The 19,410-nt window shown below is 47.0% G+C and overlaps 1 protein-coding gene across 1 annotated transcript in view; it reads left to right on the top strand.

Moving 5' to 3' along the window:
• LOC125942048 (uncharacterized) overlaps positions 1 to 18,933 on the top strand; it is a gene marked incomplete at its 3' end in the record, with an annotated part of 95,158 nt that extends 76,225 nt beyond the window's left edge. Inside the window, exons 5-6 of the mRNA XM_049659964.1 lie at positions 18,644 to 18,682; positions 18,809 to 18,933. Coding sequence (XP_049515921.1) covers positions 18,644 to 18,682; positions 18,809 to 18,933 — 164 coding nt within the window. The remainder of the gene's footprint in view (positions 1 to 18,643; positions 18,683 to 18,808) is intronic.
• Between the last annotated feature and the right edge of the window lie 477 nt (positions 18,934 to 19,410).

Raw genomic sequence — 19,410 nt, 5'->3', positions numbered from 1 at the left:
CACCTTGCCTGCTCGGTCTTTTGTGCGGTTCCTCCACAGCACAATCGCAACGCGTTTGCCTTGCAATATGAAATACTCGTCGCGCTCTTAGACATTAACGTTGTAAACCTTGTGCTCCACAAGCGTTCAAAAAGAAAATCTTATGCGCAAAGCTTTTGTGCGCGAACTTTAAACTAATACGGATGACTTCTCTCAGTAACGAAGGCCGAAAACAATTCAGTATACACAGAATTATTAAAAACAGAAATAATGTGTTTCAGATATTCCAATTAAACGTTTTATCACGTGACACTAAATTTTATTACTCGTGTTATGCATTACTGACGTTCGAATTAGCCTTCATTTCCCGGTGACAGCAGTTAAAAGCTGGAAACTGGGCTGGCCTCGTCTGTTCATTCTTTGTCATGTCGTCCTCCCCAGGTCACTTCCTTATCCTAAGTTTCCACCTGAGCTTAGTGCGAAGAAAAACATTCACGCACAACCACTTTTAGGATTGGCAGTAATATGCTCCTGTGGCAATACGTATTTGAAAGTTGGACGCGTTAGTCGCAGCGCTTTGGCACAGCATTGCAATTTGGGTATTTATGCCGGACTTGACGGCCCAAAAATGCTAGTACTGTAGTTCGAGCATACAAAGCCAACAGGTAGCGAAGACAATAAAAAGCATAGGGGTAATACCCTTCGGTTCAAATTAAATTGTGCGAAATAATGCAGACAAGCTAAATAAACGTGGACGAAAAGATGTTTGTCAGTGCTAGGGACGAACCCACAACCTTGGCATTATTTGAGAGCCCCTCTCCTTCCCTTCTTCTCGTTAGAAGTGTGGTAGTGTCTGTGCAGTTAGATGAATTTGGAATCCCTCAAATGTAGCGATCAAGCAAGGCTTTGCGTGCATCATCAAGAAGTCATTGCAAAGACGGCTCTGTGAGAGGCAGCCCATGTCCCAGTGAATGAATTCACGGCAGGAAAAATAGATGACGTCGGCAGGTTTTCTAATACTGCCGTTCGCCATCATCTGAACCAATGTTCCACTATTATTGTACAGTCTACAGCATGTTACGTTGTTTTAGGGCGAAAGCCTTATATGACCCATAGAACGGAAAATCCGACGAGCGTGCGGCGTTAACATCCACATGGCAAAACTTCCGTGACCGAGTGAAGACGTCACGCTCCCAGCACTGGACCTGCTGCAGGTTGTGCTGCGAATTGCACGGTGAACATGCACGGCATCGGACGGACGCCGTGGCGCACACCCAAAGATTGACTTGGCCCAATTCGAAAATTAGGTTGACCCACAATCAAAACCGACTTGGCCCACTCCACATATTAACTTGGCCCACCTCCAAATTTGGGTGGCTCAAGCACAAAATTGACTTAGCCCATCTCCAAAATTGAGTTAATCCATGTTCAAACACGACCTGGCCCACTGCCAAAATTGACCTGACCCATACCCGAAATTGGCTGTGCCCAATTCGAAAGTTCAGTTCACTCAGGTTCAGTACCGACCTGGCCCACTAAAATTGACCTCGCTCACTCCTACAGTTATGGGTGCCCCCCCCCCAAAAAAAAAATTGACTTTGCCCAATTCGAAAATCAAGTTCACCAAGGCTCGAAACCAACCTTGCCCAATCCCAAAATTGACTTGGCCCACCCTGTAATTTAGGTGGCCCAGCCTCAAAATTGACTTGGCTCAATTCTAGCTCATGACCAAGTGAAAAGTATCGTGCGGGAAAGTCACAATGCTTTCGCACTGAATGCACATAAGGTGAGTTAAGTGTCCCTGTAACTTCTGACCTATCCAAAATGGCTGTTTAACGTATGCCTGTAAGTCAATTTCTAATGCCGCCTTTAGAACCTAGCCCAAAGTCGGTTAAATTAAGCTCTTGGTAATACAATTCTTTTCAAGCGAAGCTTGTATTGGCTCACGAGTTTAGGTGGCGTTGTGGTGGTCACGCGACGAAAATGCGGCTGCTCCCGAGTAGAGCAGCTGACCCAGCTGCACCGGCGCCGGATCACGTGACGCACGCGGCCAATCAGGGTCGTTTGGTGTGTTGCGGGGAGTTAAAGGGAAGGAAATTGGGTTGGCGCGTGCTCCGCCCCGGGCTTCCCTCGCCTCAAATCAGTCTCGGCGACCGGTTGGCAAGGCGGTGCGTAGTGCGTTCCGCCGAGGAGCAGGCTCCGTTTGAGCAACGGCACCGCGAACTCGTTTGGGAAAGGGCTTATCGTCGACTTGTCGATTCTAGCGTGAGGGCGTCCGAAGCCCAGGCGAAATGTCAGCGAAGAGCCGCCGACCCCGAGTTGCGGGAGCGCGATATTGAGGGCAAACATCAGCGTCGTCTTGCATTCCAGGAACCCTACAACAGTGGTGCACGCCTCGGCAATGCTTGCGCCAACTTCCCCGGCGCTACTGCCAGGTTTCAACGCGAGTTTCTTAGCCGGAACTTCGGAGCCAATTGCATTAAGTGTGACCGGTTGCGGTTGGAGCAAAACGTGGTACTCGTCAGTGCAGTTTGTTCCCAGAAACATGGCAGAAACACATGACAAGCTTCGCTTAGCCCCATTTTCCGTTAGGGAAAGGGTTGGTCATTTTATATTTCATGCAGTTCGTTATGTTGCATTACTTCATAGAAAACTCAGACTTATTATTTATTTATTTGGTACATACTGCCGGTCTGAATGTCAGGCCTTGGGCAGGAGTGGGCATGAAATATACAAGAATAGGTGAAACAATGCGAGGATACAGCAATTCCTTATCAACAGCATGATAACGTTGCGTATAACAGCACTCGGCACTGCGCATAACAAAGTGAGCATACGAAGTCGCAGCTCATTTATGTAAAACAAGAAACAATACAAGAATAAGACAAGGATACAAAATTTCCGTACCAACAGCATTCTAACGTTCCGCGTGACGTGTGACAGCACTCGGCACTGCGCATGACAAAGCCGTATTCGATATCGCAGCTGTACAAAAAAGGAACGAACGCACATGAATGAAAACGCATGACAAATACGCATGATAAATAGAAGGCAAGTACTTATCGCAAACGTTCAAGCGCGCACATGAAAGACGAAATAGTGGGGCTTTCGACCACCTCAGCGAGCAGGTCGCTCCAGTTACGGATTGTACGCGGGAAGAAGGAGTTTTTAAAAGCAATCGTTTTGGCCAAGTATTCACTGACTTTCCTGGAGTGGAAGGATCGAGTTTGTCGTCGCTGTAATAGTTGAAACGATAAATTCTTATCTATTCCTAATTTGTCATGATACAATAAATAGAAAAGTTTTAGTCTATCACGATACCGCCTTCTCTCCAAGCTCTCCAAGTTGGCTGTCTGCAAAAGGTCTGTAGGGGATGTTTTCCAACTATAAGAGTTATAAATAAATCCAGCCGATTTCCCCTGTACTTCTCGAGTTTTGGATGTTAGTTTTTGTATGGGGGTCCCAAATTACTGCCGCGTATTCGAGGATTGATCTTACATAAGTTTTATAGGCCAAGAGTTTCTGTCGTTGATTTAGCTAAAGATCAGCGTAAGTATCCTAAGCCTTGCATAGCTCTCCTAAATATATAGGTCACGTGATCATTCCAACGAAGATCATGAGTAATTAGTAGCCCAAGATACTTATACCTCGTTACTTCAGATAGAATGGTACCATTGAGGACGTACGTGAACTTAAAGGTTTGAACTTTACGTGTTACTTGCATTGGCACTGCTTTCTTGATGTTAATACTCATTTGCCACCATGTGTACATGCAATTTAACGCGTTGTTTAATAATTACTGATCTGCCGGAGTGCGGATTTCTTTATAAATAATGCCGTCATCAGCGAAAAGCCGTGCCACAACAGGAAGATCCCTAACCAAATCATTTATAAAAATAAAAAAAAACAATAAAGGCCCTAGTACAGAGCCCTGAGGGATTCCAGATTGCACAGGGGCAGATTTAGAAGTGTGGCCAACGGTGACTGCCTGGGACCTGTAGGATAACTAGGCTGCAAACCATGCGAGTGACGAGTCGTTCTTAAGTATTGGTCTTAATTTTGAGGGCACCTTAGAATGAGACACGCGGTCGAAAGCTTTCTCGAAGTCTAAAAATATGATATCAATTTGACTGGACTTATCGATAGCCAACGTAAGGTCATGAATAGTTTCGAGTAGCTGAGTAATGGTAGACATACCTCGGCGAAAGCCATGTTGACGGTTGTCAGTTATGTCATTCTGTTCGAGGAATGTCGACAAGTGTTTGGATATGATATGCTCAAGGGTTTTAGCACAAATGCAGAGCAAGGAAATAGGCCTATACGACGACACAAGTGACTTATCGTCTGCCTTTGGAATGGGAGTAATAATGGATTGTTTCCAATCGTGGTGTAGTTCGGCGCTGGCGAGTGATTTTCTAATTATTAGACATAGGTATTTTGAGCACCATTCAGCGTATCGGTAGAGAAAGACAGTAGGAATACCGTCAACAGCAGGCGACTTTTTGATATCCAAGTTAAGCAAGAGCGAAAAGACGCCCTCTTCGCTTATATGAACATCGTCAATAGCTGGTTTGTCGTCGTAATCAGGGAAGCATGGAACGTTGCTGTCGTCACTGGTAAAAACCGAGCAAAACTGATCATTGAATGCATCAGCGATTAACGCCTGGTCAGTCAGCGATCCCTTGCAAAATAAGACTGATGGGTGGGTTTTTCCTGGGGGATAGATAACGCCAGAACTTGTGCCGCGAGGAAACAAGAAACCCTTTTAAGCGAACGGTTTGGTAGTGGTCTTTCGCCTTTTTAATGGCGTCTTTCAAATTTACGCGTAACTGAGACAGCATATCAACGGTAGACGATAAAGGGCGTAGCTGATGCTTTTTTCGAGCCTTTTTAGCCCTGCGCCCAAGATGAACAACGTCCCGCGTCATCCAGGGGTTAGAAGAACGTTTTACGTAGCGTTTTGTCGGAACGAAGTTGTTTATGCACAGATTAACCAGATTTTTGAAGCGGTTCCCCGAAGTGTCGACAGAGCCGTTATTTTGATACTCAGAAACGAAATTCGAAAAGGAACTGCCCAGGTCATCTAAGATTTCTGTATCGTTGACGCGTGCAAACATAGGAACGAGCTTTTCTTCGCGTTTTGCCTTGGAGACAGGATTAAGTTACACTGTCAGGCACACTGCTTTATGGTCAGATATTCCATCAAAAATGCTGACAATTGGATGGCGAGAGAGAGTTTTTGCATTGGCGAGAAACAAATCTAAAGTTGATGAACATCCACTCTGAACTCGTGTCGGCAGCTTGACCAACTGTGACAGATCGTGAAGCAGAATGATAGCGACAAGATGTTCGGCCGTTGGTGAAAGTGCCTCGGCAAAATCATCTGACCAGTTCACAACAGGGGCATTAAAGGCGCCGGCTAACAAAACGCAACCCGAATGATTTCTATGCCCACACAAAAACTCGTTTAGGCTTTCAAAGAAATTGCTGCCAGAGGTTGGAGGGCGATACAAGACTCCGATGATGAAACGCAAATTATGCAAGTTGGCCTTCAAAATAACGTATTCAATTCCTGCAATATCAGGCAACCGAAACACAGTTAGTGACTCATTGAAAATTATTGCAACACCACCGCCTCAGGAATCTCGGTCTTTTCTGTAAATGCCGCAACCAGTAGGGGTAATCTCGAAATCGGCAATGTCCTGATGTGACCATGTCTCGGTGATAACTCTGAAGTGTGGTTTGTGTGCAATAAGGAGACTTTCAAGGTCGGCCCTTTTGTTAATCATGCTTCTAGCAATTACATTAAGGCAACAGAATGTTGTGAGATTCGCGGGTCATGTCGTCTGGTCGTGGGGGGTGCTTCCCTGAAGGCACGTACTCATTGCATTTTGGAACAGTCCCATGAAACACATCATTGCCAATTTTAATTCTGTTGTACACGAGTTTTACTTTGCCACCCTCTCTTCAAATGTCTGCAGTGCTATCCCAGAGTATCTTCCTAATTGACCCAGTGGTAGCAGAAAAGTCTTCCAATATGGATATGTTCGTTCCCTTTAGCTTGAAATTGTTTCTCAGGACGTTTACTTTTTTCTCGATAGTCGATTAGCTTCAATATTAATGGTCGTGGTTTGTTCAACCTTTTCCTGCCAAACCTATGTATTCGCTCAACCAAAGATACCTGAACACTGAGCGTGTTCATAAATAAGTCAGTAACCCCAGTATCTGTCAGGCATGCCGTTATTTCTTCTGTACACTCAGGGATGCCAAAAAGGATAAGATCATTTCTGCGGGTTCTGTCTTCCATATCCACTAATCATCTGTCCACATCTTGTATAGCTTTCTCTAGACAACAAACCTTCTCCCCCACTTCCTTCGCTATTGCCACAGATGGCTCGACCTCCTTTAGTTTAGCTTCGATGTTGTCGAATCTTTGATTAATGCACTTTTGACCATCAATAAGCTGTTTCAGCAACTGTTCCGCAGTGGGGCCTGGGTTGGGTTCGATGTCACCACACAACATGAGCAGTGAAATGAAAATTTTTGCACATACAAACAAAGGTATAAAACACTATGGGGGCACGTGAACTGGACTAGGTAACGATTACTCGTTTTAGTTGTAGAACAAGTGTTACTGACCTGCGTAAAAAGCAGCAGCGGGTTTAGCATGATCCGGACGGGAGGCCAGCTGACGTGCCCACTGAAGTGATCCCTTAGCGGCAAACTTCTTTTAACGGCAGGCGCCGAAGAACATGAAGGCGGTGTCATCCACATGAGCCGATATAAGGTGCGCAAGCGCTGTAGATGGCGGCGCAAGAAACGGCCATGAAGAATCCTTGTCAACAGCGGTTGCTCCCTTTGTCTTTAGGAGCGAAATCTGCGTAAAAAGCAGCAGCGGGTTTTGCATGATCCGGACGGGAGGCCAGCTGACGTTCCCACTCTTGTTCCGGCCGATCACTTGTTCGTGATCGGTGCGTCAACAATTTGTGTGTAAAACTCAATACAAGTCATCATCATCATCATCATCAGCCTATATTTACGTCCACTGCAGCATGAAGGCCTCTCCCTGCGATCTCCAATTACCCCTGCCTTGCGCTAGCTGATTTCAACTTGCGCCTGCAAATTGCCTAACTTCATCAACCCACCTAGTTTTCTGCCGTCGTCGACTGCACTTCCCTTCTCTTGGTATCTATTCTGTATCTCTAATGGTCAACCGGTTATCCATCCTACGCATTACATGGCCTGCCCAGCTCCAACTAAACCTGTTTCACAATAACTAGGGCCCCTTGGTATTTCTGAATTATGAGGTTACACACAAATTCGGCTGCGACAAAGAGGACGACATCACTGACGTTATGCCGGCAGTCCGCCGTTGTCGCTTGCGTTCGATGTCTCGAGTTTGCTAGGCGGAGTGGTTAGCAGCATTCGCCCGCCCATTACCGCTTGCGATTCTTCGAAATTAAATTGCTTCAAAATCAAATCACTCGGTCACGTTAGAATGGCTCCAACCCCCTTAAGCAATGGCTCATACCCCCGTAAACGCAGCCTCCCCATTACGACGACAGAAGAGAAGTGAAATTCTTCGCTGGAATGATGAGCGGCAACGCAGCCAGGTGTGGAAGAAAACGACGGCGACGAACGCGGGAGCAGTGGCACGAGCACAACCCGAGGCGCGACAACGAGCCAGCTGCGTAATAAGACGACGACGCTCGGGTCAATTCTGATGACGATAGTTTTTGGTACACAGGTGATTTCGCCTAGTCATATACGATTTCGCCTACATATATAAAGCGATCGCCTTAACATCATATAGATTCCTCCGGCTGTGGTGAAGAGGAACCTACGTAGTAAATATTCGCCAATGTTCTTTCAATGTATATCCACTAGAGCACTGCACAGGCCGCTTTTTTCAGCCCAGGCCCGGCCGGGGCCCGGAAATAATCTACATTATCCGCCCGGCCCCGGCCCGCCACCCCTTTACCTTAGGCCCGAGCCCGGCCTGAGCCCGGCTCGAAACCGGCCCAAACCCGGCCCGAGACCGAAAAAGATCACCTAGCGGCATTAAAAAAATAAAATAAAGAAGAGAATGAAAGAAATTTATTCTTAGGCATAAATACATCTCATATGCAATTATGAACACCATTTGAGCGGTCTGAACGCAAATACCAGCGGGCGAAGTAGTACCAATGACCCTGCCGAGCACTATCGCCAGCAGTTTCCAACGGCACGACCTTGATGCGGCCCAATCCACTTCTATCGCAGCGCCACCACAGTATTTTTCTACGTCGGGCGCCTCACTGCAAAGCATACGCCGCCTCAGCCGCTCGTCCCACTCAACCGTATTCTACTGCACTATAGCCGAAACGCAGCCACGACCGGTCGTGAGCGTAGCGCATGGATCGAGTAAACGGAGAAAGAAAGCTTCTCGTTCCTCCATGGTGCAGCGTAATGCAGTGCTGTTAGGCGGCCAGTTAAGAACATGCGTGCAATCATCGATGGACGCAGTGCCATATTTCAGCCGCGTGACGAATGATATTATCGTGCCGCTCATTGTTTTACCAATTCGCCTTTGAAGAATCAGCAAGTGGCGAACGCGCTTGCACCGCGCTGAAAGCATTAGTTACATTGATTTCGGTAAGAAATACTATAACATCCGTCGGTTTGAGGCGACTTAGGTCTTTCTGGACTTTTTCATTCTGTTGAAACTGCGCAAAATGCGACGGAAGAAGAAAAGGGAAGCACACAGGAGTAGCACTGCTAGCTTCCACCTGCGCCGGGGCAACAGGTTTTTCAGAGCCGATACAGGCGAGGATAACTCGCTGCACGTTACATGCACACCACCCGAAAGTCCGAGCCCGGCCCGCGCCCGGGTCAAAAAGCGCATGCTGTGCCCGAGCCCGGCCCAAGCCCGTGAAAAAACTGCTCTACCCGGCCCGGCCCGGCTTTCGGGTAAGCCCGAGCCCGTGGAGTGCTCTAATATCCACACACGAGCCATACGTGTCCAGAGGAAAGCGCGAGAGAGCATTGCGGCAGCCTACATGCCTGATTTAAGATGTGTTTCAGCGGTTACAATATGGTGCGATGACACAGTGCATGAAATTTATGAAATGATATCCTCGGGACACGGCGCATTATGGCATCCACGTTATTGTGCGTAGTCTAAAGAAAAACTTTAAGTCCACTAAGAAGTTTTTAAAAGCGAAGATTTCATTTGCGAACCTCTACGGATTTCGTGACCATGCTTGCGGCCTAGCTATTCTCTTGCTGAATAGGCCAAGCAATCACGGGAGAGCCTTCAGCTTTCATTATCGCCTTCTTTGTGATCCTGTAATCTGAACAGTCCTCTTCCTTGAGGCTACACAACAGATAACGGACCGACTCAGTCAGCGCAGGCTTAATCACCTGTATACGGCTCCTTGCGGTGCACAAAAAGATGGAAAAAATGTTCAACCTCATCTAACCACATCGAAACGTATGCGTCACAACGGCAACCGCTATACCTTTAGGACTTGAGCACATTGCGCTTTTCTGTCCGTGCTGGTATGGTGGCGATCGCTTCTTTCCGACACCAAGGCGGCCTGCTCGATTGTTCGAGCTCCTCTCTCCTTAAAGCTATGCATTCGTACTGACGCTGCGGGCGTACCTTTGCCAACTCCAGTTCCAAGCATCGTATAGCCATGGCCTTTGAATCTGGCCTGATTGGAGCCTGCGGAGCTCCTTGCGCGACAACTTGGCAATTACCGCAATTACCGTGCCCGACGTCTCAGACTCGGCCTCTCCGGAGCTGCGCAGTTTTTGCCACCTCTGATTCTCTCTTCATCGAGCTGTTTACGATAGTCTCGATCGCGCTTTCCATTCTGCGCGTCCGCATGGTTAACCTCCCAGAACAACACTCATGCCAACTTTGACAAAACGCAAAAGATTCCACTCAGCCGTTGCTGCTGGGGGGCGCCACCTGACGTCCTTGTCCTGATGAATTTTAACGCTTCCTGAATAGGCTGGTGGTGGTGTGATGCCTTGCGCATGGCTCTCTGAAAGCCGGCTAGTTGCTCGTCGTAGGGCTTGCCGATCCTGTCCTGCTACGCCAGTAATGTTTCGTCGTCGGCTCTTGTTGCTTCTCTGTTCTTCGTTGGAACGTGAAATCGCTCGTGTGATGATTGGCAGACAGGAAATGATGTAGACCAGATGGATAACGAATGTTTCTTGCTAAACATTTCCGTGTAAATATATTGTCACAGTGCGTAAGGTGGAAAGAAGAGGACATGGTGCCCTGGGAGACGAAAAAGAAGATTTTGGGTTTTCGCTTCTCTGCGTAGCCATTAAAACCCGTCTGTAAAACCAGTACGTTTCTTCCTTCCCGTAACATTATTGGTGGAGGTGCGGGGTACTCACTTGCGCAAGACGGAGCTCCGCAGCGGACGTAACCTGGCTGCATGTCATCCGAAGGGGAGTCTTCAACCGCGGCCCCGTCGACGCCACCGACGGTCATCCTTACCCAGCCCCGCGACCCTGGCATGTTTTCTGCGATTGACAACGTTGACGTCGATGACTGGTTGGCAAATTACGAACGGGTCTGCGCCAGCAACAGGTGGGTTAACACGCTTATGCTGGCCAACGTAATATACTACCTCAAAACTACCGCGTGAACTGCTGAACTATGCGGCGACTTTTCTGGCCCCGTCTCAACCGCTCCGTCCGTCGCTATGTCGCCGCGTGTGAGTCGTGTCAACGCCGAAAACGACCTGCTGTACATCCCGCTGGTCTGGCTGCAGCCTCTGGATATACCGACCGACCCTTTTTTTCGCGTTGGTGTTGATCTTCTCGGACCATTCCCTATATCAAACGACGGAAATAAGTGGATTGCCGTCGCTACGGACTATACCACCCGCTATGCCATTACAAGAGCCCTTCCCACCAGTTGCGCTACAGACGTCGCTGACTTCTTGCTTCACCACGTTATCTTACACCACGGCGCACCTCGTCAACTTCTCACCGATCGCGGGCGATACTTTCTTGCCAAAGTCATCGACGACTTACTTCGATCCTGTGCTACTAAATACAAGCTTACTACAGCCTACCATCCTCAAACTAACGGTCTTACTGAACGCCTGAACCGGACAATAACTGACATGCTCGCGATGTATGTTTCCTCCGATCATCGCGACTGGGACACTGCTTTACCATTTGTCACGTTTGCGTACAATTCCTCGCGCCACGACACAGCTGGTTATTCGCCCTTTTACCTTCTATATGGCCGTGAACCGACCTTGTCTTTCGAGACTCTTCTTTCGACCACACTCGACTCGCCGACGGAGTACGCTCGTGATGTCATAACACAGCGACCCAGGCACGCCAGATTGCCCGTCTTCGTCTCTCTGCTTCCCAAACACGTCAGAATGCCGTTACGATCAGCGCCACCGCGATGTCGAATACGAACCAGGTGATCTTGTGCTAGTTTGGTCTCCATCTCGACGTGTCGGTCTTTCGGAGAAACTCCTTTCGCGATACTACGGCCCTTATCGCATCCTCCGCCAGGTGACGCCTGTCACATATGAAGTGTCTCCACTGGATGCTACCGTGCCTTCACCTCTATCTGACGTCGTCCACGTCAGCCGCCTCAAACCGTTCCTTTCTGGAACCAGTGAGTCGCACCAGTAAGGTGCTTCTTCTGACGGGGTAATGTCACAGTGCGTAAGGTGGAAAGAAGAGGACATGGTTGGTGCCCTGGGAGACGAAAAAGAAGATTCTGGGTTTTCGCTTCTCTGCGTAGCCATTAAAACCCGTCTGTAAAACCAGTACGTTTCTTCCTTCCCGTAACATTATTATTGTTAATTAAAATAATTACAACTTGAACAAATGAGAAAACAGTGTCTGTCTCAATGACTGTTAGAGCCCAGACTACTGTACATTACTGCACTGATCGATCACCAAATCTGACTGCACCCCAGACTACATTTAACCTACATTGTACGGTACCCCAAAGATCCTGAGCAATCCTGAGTTTAGCCCAGACTGAGGGACAGGATATCGTCTGGAATAACACAGCTCAAAAAGGCAAGGAAGAAATCCCCGCATATCCACGACATGAATGATGATGAGTGGGCGAAGCACCCGGGGATCATTCGGGTAAACTAGAGCTACGGACGAGAGAGAGAAAGCGCGCGCGTCGGGAATGAACGCCGTTGTGCACCGTAGTGCCCCTAGCGACGCATGAGAGAGAGAGAGCACGTCGGGAACGAACGCCCTTGGGCACCGCAGCGCCCCTAGCTACGGACGAGAGAGAGAGAGAGCACGCGTCGGGAACGAGAGAGAAAGAGAAACGAACGCATTCGGGTAAACCAGAGCTACGGACGAGAAAGAAAGAGCGCGCGTCGGGAACGAACGCTTGTGCACCGCAGCGCCCCTAGCTACGGACGAGAGAGAGAGAGAGAGCGTCGGGAACGAGGAAGAGAAACCAACGCCCTTGTAAGGACCTTACGCCCTTGTGCACCGCAGCGCCCCTAGCTACGGACGAGAGAGAGAGAGAGAAAGCGCGTCGGCAACGAGAGAGAAAGAGAAAGAGAGCACAGCTGCGCCTCTAGCGGGAGTGGCGAGTACTAGCATGGCTACGACAGCGCGACGAGGGACAAGGCTCCATCCACCCTAAGGAGCTTCGCCCCTAAAAGCACGGTAGGGCAGACGCAATTGCCAATGAGAAAAACATTTTGTAGAACACTACCCAAGGAGATGGGCTTACGCTTCGAATTAAAAGAATTAGTAAGAAAACGTGTTTTTTTTTCTTCTACAACTACGTTTCTCTGTCTTATCCCCACGTAGTCAGTGACGGCATCAGCGAAAAGTGCTGTGCGCGCACTATTTATTGTCAGACCATCTTGAACCTCGGCGGCGTCTCTAGCCAACGAAGGAATCGGAAAACGGTGCCACAACACAGCATATCGCAGTTCCACTCAAGGTTTGTATGCGTGAAAAAATTATGACCGTTGGCGAGGGCATCCGAACTCGATGCTTACAAGACTACGTTCTGTGAGTGCGTTTTTCGCATGCGTACCGCTCCTCCGGCGCGCACCGTGAGTCGTCACTCGAGACCACGTGGGTTTTCCTCAGCCCCTCAAAAACGCAAAGAAAACCAGCGCGATTACCACCCGTACGCGTGACAGCGCGAAAGTATACGAGACAATCCTGCGGCCTTGCAGACGGGGTTGAGAGAGAAGCCGCGAGGAATGCCTTTGACTTTGGCAACAGAACAGAGCAAGGAAACATGAAAATCATACATACAAGCAACATCACAAATCATCTATAGAGCTGATACAAATAAGAATTGCTAGAACATGGATACATAGCCTTTTTACAACAAGAAACATCAGACACAAACCATAATTAATGGTATGTGCCTGATGAGTGAATGCAAACAAATAGAAAATAATTCGGGGTAGCTGGCACTACTGGGACAAGGCTAAAGGCACAGCGGAGCTGATCGGTTCCTAGCTTGTCCTGGCTGTACGAAGTGGTGTTACGTTATACGAAGTAATGCCAAGTGATGCTAAGTTATACGAAGTGTATACGCATTTCTTCGTGGTGCGTGGCATCGGCGAACGCCTCGCGAAGGACTTGCAGTCCGAGCCCACGTAGGGGAACTGGGTCAAAAGCTATGCACAGTGTATGGGCGACGTTCAGGAGACGACACGCTGGGATGACACCACAGTGCATGCGCAGTAGCGTGCAGCTGGTGAGAGCGTGGCCATGCCGCCGCCAGAGGCGCCTGCTGCAGTCACGGACACCGCGAGCATTCGGCCCTAATGTGGGGAAACGGATAAGCGCGGATGGCATCGGCAGCACCTCTGCGAGTTGCTTTGTTAGTGCTGCTACAACTTGTTTCTCTCTATATATATTGCTCTCATTTTCTCTTTCTCTCTCCCGAACATAGCGCTCGACGCTCCGCGTGGTGGTAACCCAGTGGCAGGCAACACACATTACGGCCGGCTCAAACAGCTCCGCTGTTAAACGAAACTGGTGTATACGGGAGTCTGGTCTAAAATGTGGGCAAAAAATATGAACCCTGGATTATTAGTGCGCAAGCGCAAAAGAAGACAAGGACAAACAAGTGAACAGGTCAGGCGCTAACGTCCGGTTTACGTACTTGCCGTCGTGTTTCGCATACCATACTCACAATAAATACTACTAATATTGAGCTGGCGTTAACAATGGGAAATATACTCGTATTGCAGCCACGCAGCGCAGAATTTCCTTGCGTGTCTGACATAGGTGTTGCCTGGACATAGTTGAATGTTTAACTTAATTGAGATAATGTCATCTTTACATGGGTTAATCAAGTCCTCCGGTTTACGTACTTGCCGTCGTGTTTCGCACTACCATACTCACAATAAATACCACTAATATTGAGCTGGCGTCAACAATGGGAAATATACTCGTATTGCACCCACGCAGCGCAGAATTTCCTTGCGTGTCTGACATAGGTGTTGCCCTGGACATACTTGAATGTTTAACTTAATTGAGATAATGTCATCTTTTACATGGGTTACTCAAGTCTCCGGTTTACGTACTTGCCGTCGTGTTTCGCACTACCATACTCACAATAAATACCACTAATATTGAGCTGGCGTCAACAATGGGAAATATACTCGTATTGCACCCACGCAGCGCAGAATTTCCTTGCGTGTCTGACATAGGTGTTGCCCTGGACATTCTTGAATGTTTAACTTAATTGAGATAATGTCATCTTTTACAGGGGTTACTCAAGTCTCCGGTTTACGTACTTGCCGTCGTGTTTCGCACTACCATACTCACAATAAATACCACTAATATTGAGCTGGCGTCAACAATGGGAAATATACTCGTATTGGACCCACGCAGCGCAGAATTTCCTTGCGTGTCTGACATAGGTGTTACCCTGGACATACTTGAATGTTTAACTTAATTGAGATAATGTCATCTTTTACATGGGTTACTCAAGTCTCCGGTTTACGTACTTGCCGTCGTGTTTCGCACTACCATACTCACAATAAATACCACTAATATTGAGCTGGCGTTAACAATGGGAAATATACTCGTATTGCACCCACGCAGCGCAGAATTTCCTTGCGTGTCTGACATAGGTGTTGCCCTGGACATACTTGAATGTTTAACTTAATTGAGATAATGTCATCTTTTACATGGGTTACTCAAGTCTCCGGTTTACGTACTTGCCGTCGTGTTTCGCACTACCATACTCACAATACACCACTAATATTGAGCTGGCGTCAACAATGGGAAATATACTCGTATTGCACCCACGCAGCGCAGAATTTCCTTGCGTGTCTGACATAGGTGTTGCCCTGGACATACTTGAATGTTTAACTTAATTGAGATAATGTCATCTTTTACATGGGTTACTCAAGTCCCGGTTTACGTACTTGCCGTCGTGTTTCGCACTACCATACTCACAATAAATACCACTAATATTGAGCTGGCGTCAACAATGGGAAATACTCGTATTGCACCCACGCAGCGCAGAATTTCCTTGCGTGTCTGACATAGGTGTTGCCCTGGACATACTTGAATGTTTAACTTAATTGAGATAATGTCATCTTTTACATGGGTTACTCAAGTCTCCGGTTTACGTACTTGCCGTCGTGTTTCGCACTACCATACTCACAATAACCACTAATATTGAGCTGGCGTCAACAATGGGAAATATACTCGTATTGCACCCACGCAGCGCAGAATTTCCTTGCGTGTCTGACATAGGTGTGCCCTGGACATACTTGAATGTTTAACTTAATTGAGATAATGTCATCTTTTACATGGGTTACTCAAGTCTCCGGTTTACGTACTTGCCGTCGTGTTTCGCACTACCATACTCACAATAAATACCACTAATATGAGCTGGCGTCAACAATGGGAAATATACTCGTATTGCACCCACGCAGCGCAGAATTTCCTTGCGTGTCTGACATAGGTGTTGCCCTGGACATACTTGAATGTTTAACTTAATTGAGATAATGTCATCTTTTACATGGGTTACTCAAGCTCCGGTTTACGTACTTGCCGTCGTGTTTCGCACTACCATACTCACAATAATACCACTAATATTGAGCTGGCGTCAACAATGGGAAATATCTCGTATTGCACCCACGCAGCGCAGAATTTCCTTGCGTGTCTGACATAGGTGTTACCTGGACATACTTGAATGTTTAACTTAATTGAGATAATGTCATCTTTTACATGGGTTACTCAGTCTCCGGTTTACGTACTTGCCGTCGTGTTTCGCACTACCATACTCACAATAAATACCACTATATTGAGCTGGCGTCAACAATGGGAAATATACTCGTATTGCACCCACGCAGCGCATAATTTCCTTGCGTGTCTGACATAGGTGTTACCCTGGACATACTTGAATGTTTTACTTAATTGAGATAATGTCATCTTTTACAAGGGTTACTCAAGTCTCCGTTTACGTACTTGCCGTCGTGTTTCGCATACCATACTCACAATAAATACCACTAATATTGAGCTGGCGTCAACAATGGGAAATATACTCGTATTGCACCCGCAGCGCAGAATTTCCTTGCGTGTCTGACATAGGTGTTGCCCTGGACATACTTGAATGTTTAACTTAATTGAGATAATGTCATCTTTTACATGGGTCAAGTCTCGGTTTACGTACTTGCCGTCGTGTTTCGCACTACCATACTCACAATAAATACCACTAATATTGAGCTGGCGTCAACAATGGGAAATACTCGTATTGCACCCACGCAGCGCAGAATTTCTTGCGTGTCTGACATAGGTGTTGCCCTGGACATACTCGAATGTTTAACTTAATTGAGATAATGTCATCTTTTACATGGGTTACTCAAGTCTCCGGTTTACGTACTTGCCGTCGTGTTTCGCACTACCATACTCACAATAAATACCACTAATATTGAGCTGGTCAACAATGGAAATATACTCGTATTGCACCCACCAGCGCAGAATTTCCTTGCGTGTCTGACATAGGTGTTGCCCTGGACATACTTGAATGTTTAACTTAATTGAGATAATGTCATCTTTTACAGGGTTACTCAAGTCTCCGGTTTACGTACTTGCCGTCGTGTTTCGCACTACCATACTCACAATAAATACCACTAATATTGAGCTGGCGTCAACAATGGGAAATATACTCGTATTGCACCCACGCAGCGCAGAATTTCCTTGCGTGTCTGACATAGGTGCCCTGGACATACTTGAATGTTTAACTTAATTGAGATAATGTCATCTTTTACATGGGTTACTCAAGTCTCCGGTTTACGTACTTGCCGTCGTGTTTCGCACTACCATACTCACAATAAATACCACTAATATTGAGCTGGCGTCAACAATGGGAAATATACTCGTATTGCACCCACGCAGCGCAGAATTTCCTTGCGTGTCTGACATAGGTGTTGCCCTGGACATACTTGAATGTTTAACTTAATTGAGATAATGTCATCTTTTACAAGGGTTACTCAAGTCTCGGTTTACGTACTTGCCGTCGTGTTTCGCACTACCATACTCACAATAAATACCACTAATATTGAGCTGGCGTCAACAATGGGAAATATACTCGTATTGCACCCACGCAGCGCAGAATTTCTTGCGTGTCTGACATAGGTGTTGCCCTGGACATACTTGATGTTTAACTTAATTGAGATAATGTCATCTTTTACATGGGTTACTCAAGTCTCGGTTTACGTACTTGCCGTCGTGTTTCGCACTACCATACTCACAATAAATACCACTAATATTGAGCTGGCGTCAACAATGGGAAATATACTCGTATTGCACCCACGCAGCGCAAATTTCCTTGCGTGTCTGACATAGGTGTTGCCCTGGACATACTTGAATGTTTAACTTAATTGAGATAAGTCATCTTTACATGGGTTACTCAAGTCTCCGGTTTACGTACTTGCCGTCGTGTTCGCACTACCATACTCACAATAAATACCACTAATATTGAGCTGGCGTCAACAATGGGAAATATACTCGTATTGCACCCACGCAGCGCAGAATTTCCTTGCGTGTCTGACATAGGTGTTGCCCTGGACATACTTGAATGTTTAACTTAATTGAGATAATGTCATCTTTTACAAGGGTTACTCAAGTCTCCGATTTACGTACTTGCCGTCGTGTTTCGCACTACCATACTCACAATAAATACCACTAATATTGAGCTGGCGTCAAGAATGGGAAATACTCGTATTGCACCCACGCAGCGCAGAATTTTGCGTGTCTGACATAGGTGTTGCCCTGGACATACTTGAATGTTTAACTTAATTGAGATAATGTCATCTTTTACATGGGTTACTCAAGTCTCCGGTTTACGTACTTGCCGTCGTGTTTCGCACTACCATACTCACAATAAATACCACTAATATTGAGCTGGCGTTAACAATGGGAAATATACTCGTATTGCACCCACGCAGCGCAGAATTTCCTTGCGTGTCTGACATAGGTGTTGCCCTGGACATACTCGAATGTTTAACTTAATTGAGATAATGTCATCTTTTAGAAGGGTTATTCAAGTCTCTACGATAAAATCAGTGTAGAATAGGTTTCTAGTTCGCTAGGTTTTTTCTTTATTCTGTGCCAGGATTTGCCCATGTTTGCGTATTTACTGAATGTGAATCCATAACATCTGTTTCAGGAACGAGTCCGCAGAAATTATCCAGCAACCTTGAACCAGGTGGGTTTATCACATGCTGCGAATTATATCAGGGATGTCTGCTCTTGATCGCACGTCATTTCACTGAATGCTCCGCTCCTAACCCTTGTTTCTTTCTTAACTAATCAGACTATTTTCTCTCGGCAGAGTCAAGAGCACTGCCATCATATTTCACTATTGAGACAGTTGTTATTTGTGATTACAATCACACCAAGCATTTTGCTAATAATACCAGCGATCGTGTGGAATACATCGTAGTACTCATGAACTCGGTAAGTATTTACATGGCACTGGTTAATGCTGTTACCGTATTTAGTGCCAACGTTTCTTCTTTCCGTGACTGACAACGCATAACATCCAGCATCTTATAATTTTTATCGCGATAGCAATTATATGGACACTCCAAGCGCATTTTTGCCGTCATCGTCACCGTCGCCCTGAGGTTCCATATAAAGTCCAATGGCGATAAAGCTGTCGCCGCGCGCCCTACGCTGGGTGTGAGAGTGAAAGCGCGCGAGGGTGAGACGGCAGCGTATTTACAAATGCTAGTAGGCACAGCGGGGGCGTGGCACTGCGGGTCATGTGACTTCCCCTTAACACCTAGGAGCTTCATGATTGCCATGACAACCCGTGTTAAGCGGAAGTCACATGACCTGCAGTGCCACGCCCCCGCTGTGCCTACTAGCATTTGTAAATACGCGAGACGGCAACCGCAGCTTAATCTCGCGCACGAGAGAGAGACGAAGGCG

This window comes from Dermacentor silvarum, unplaced genomic scaffold (assembly GCF_013339745.2).
Source record: "Dermacentor silvarum isolate Dsil-2018 unplaced genomic scaffold, BIME_Dsil_1.4 Seq955, whole genome shotgun sequence".
Taxonomy (NCBI): Eukaryota; Metazoa; Arthropoda; class Arachnida; order Ixodida; family Ixodidae; genus Dermacentor; species Dermacentor silvarum.
Note: the sequence above shows the minus strand (reverse complement) of the source record. Positions and strands in the feature narration are given on the sequence as shown.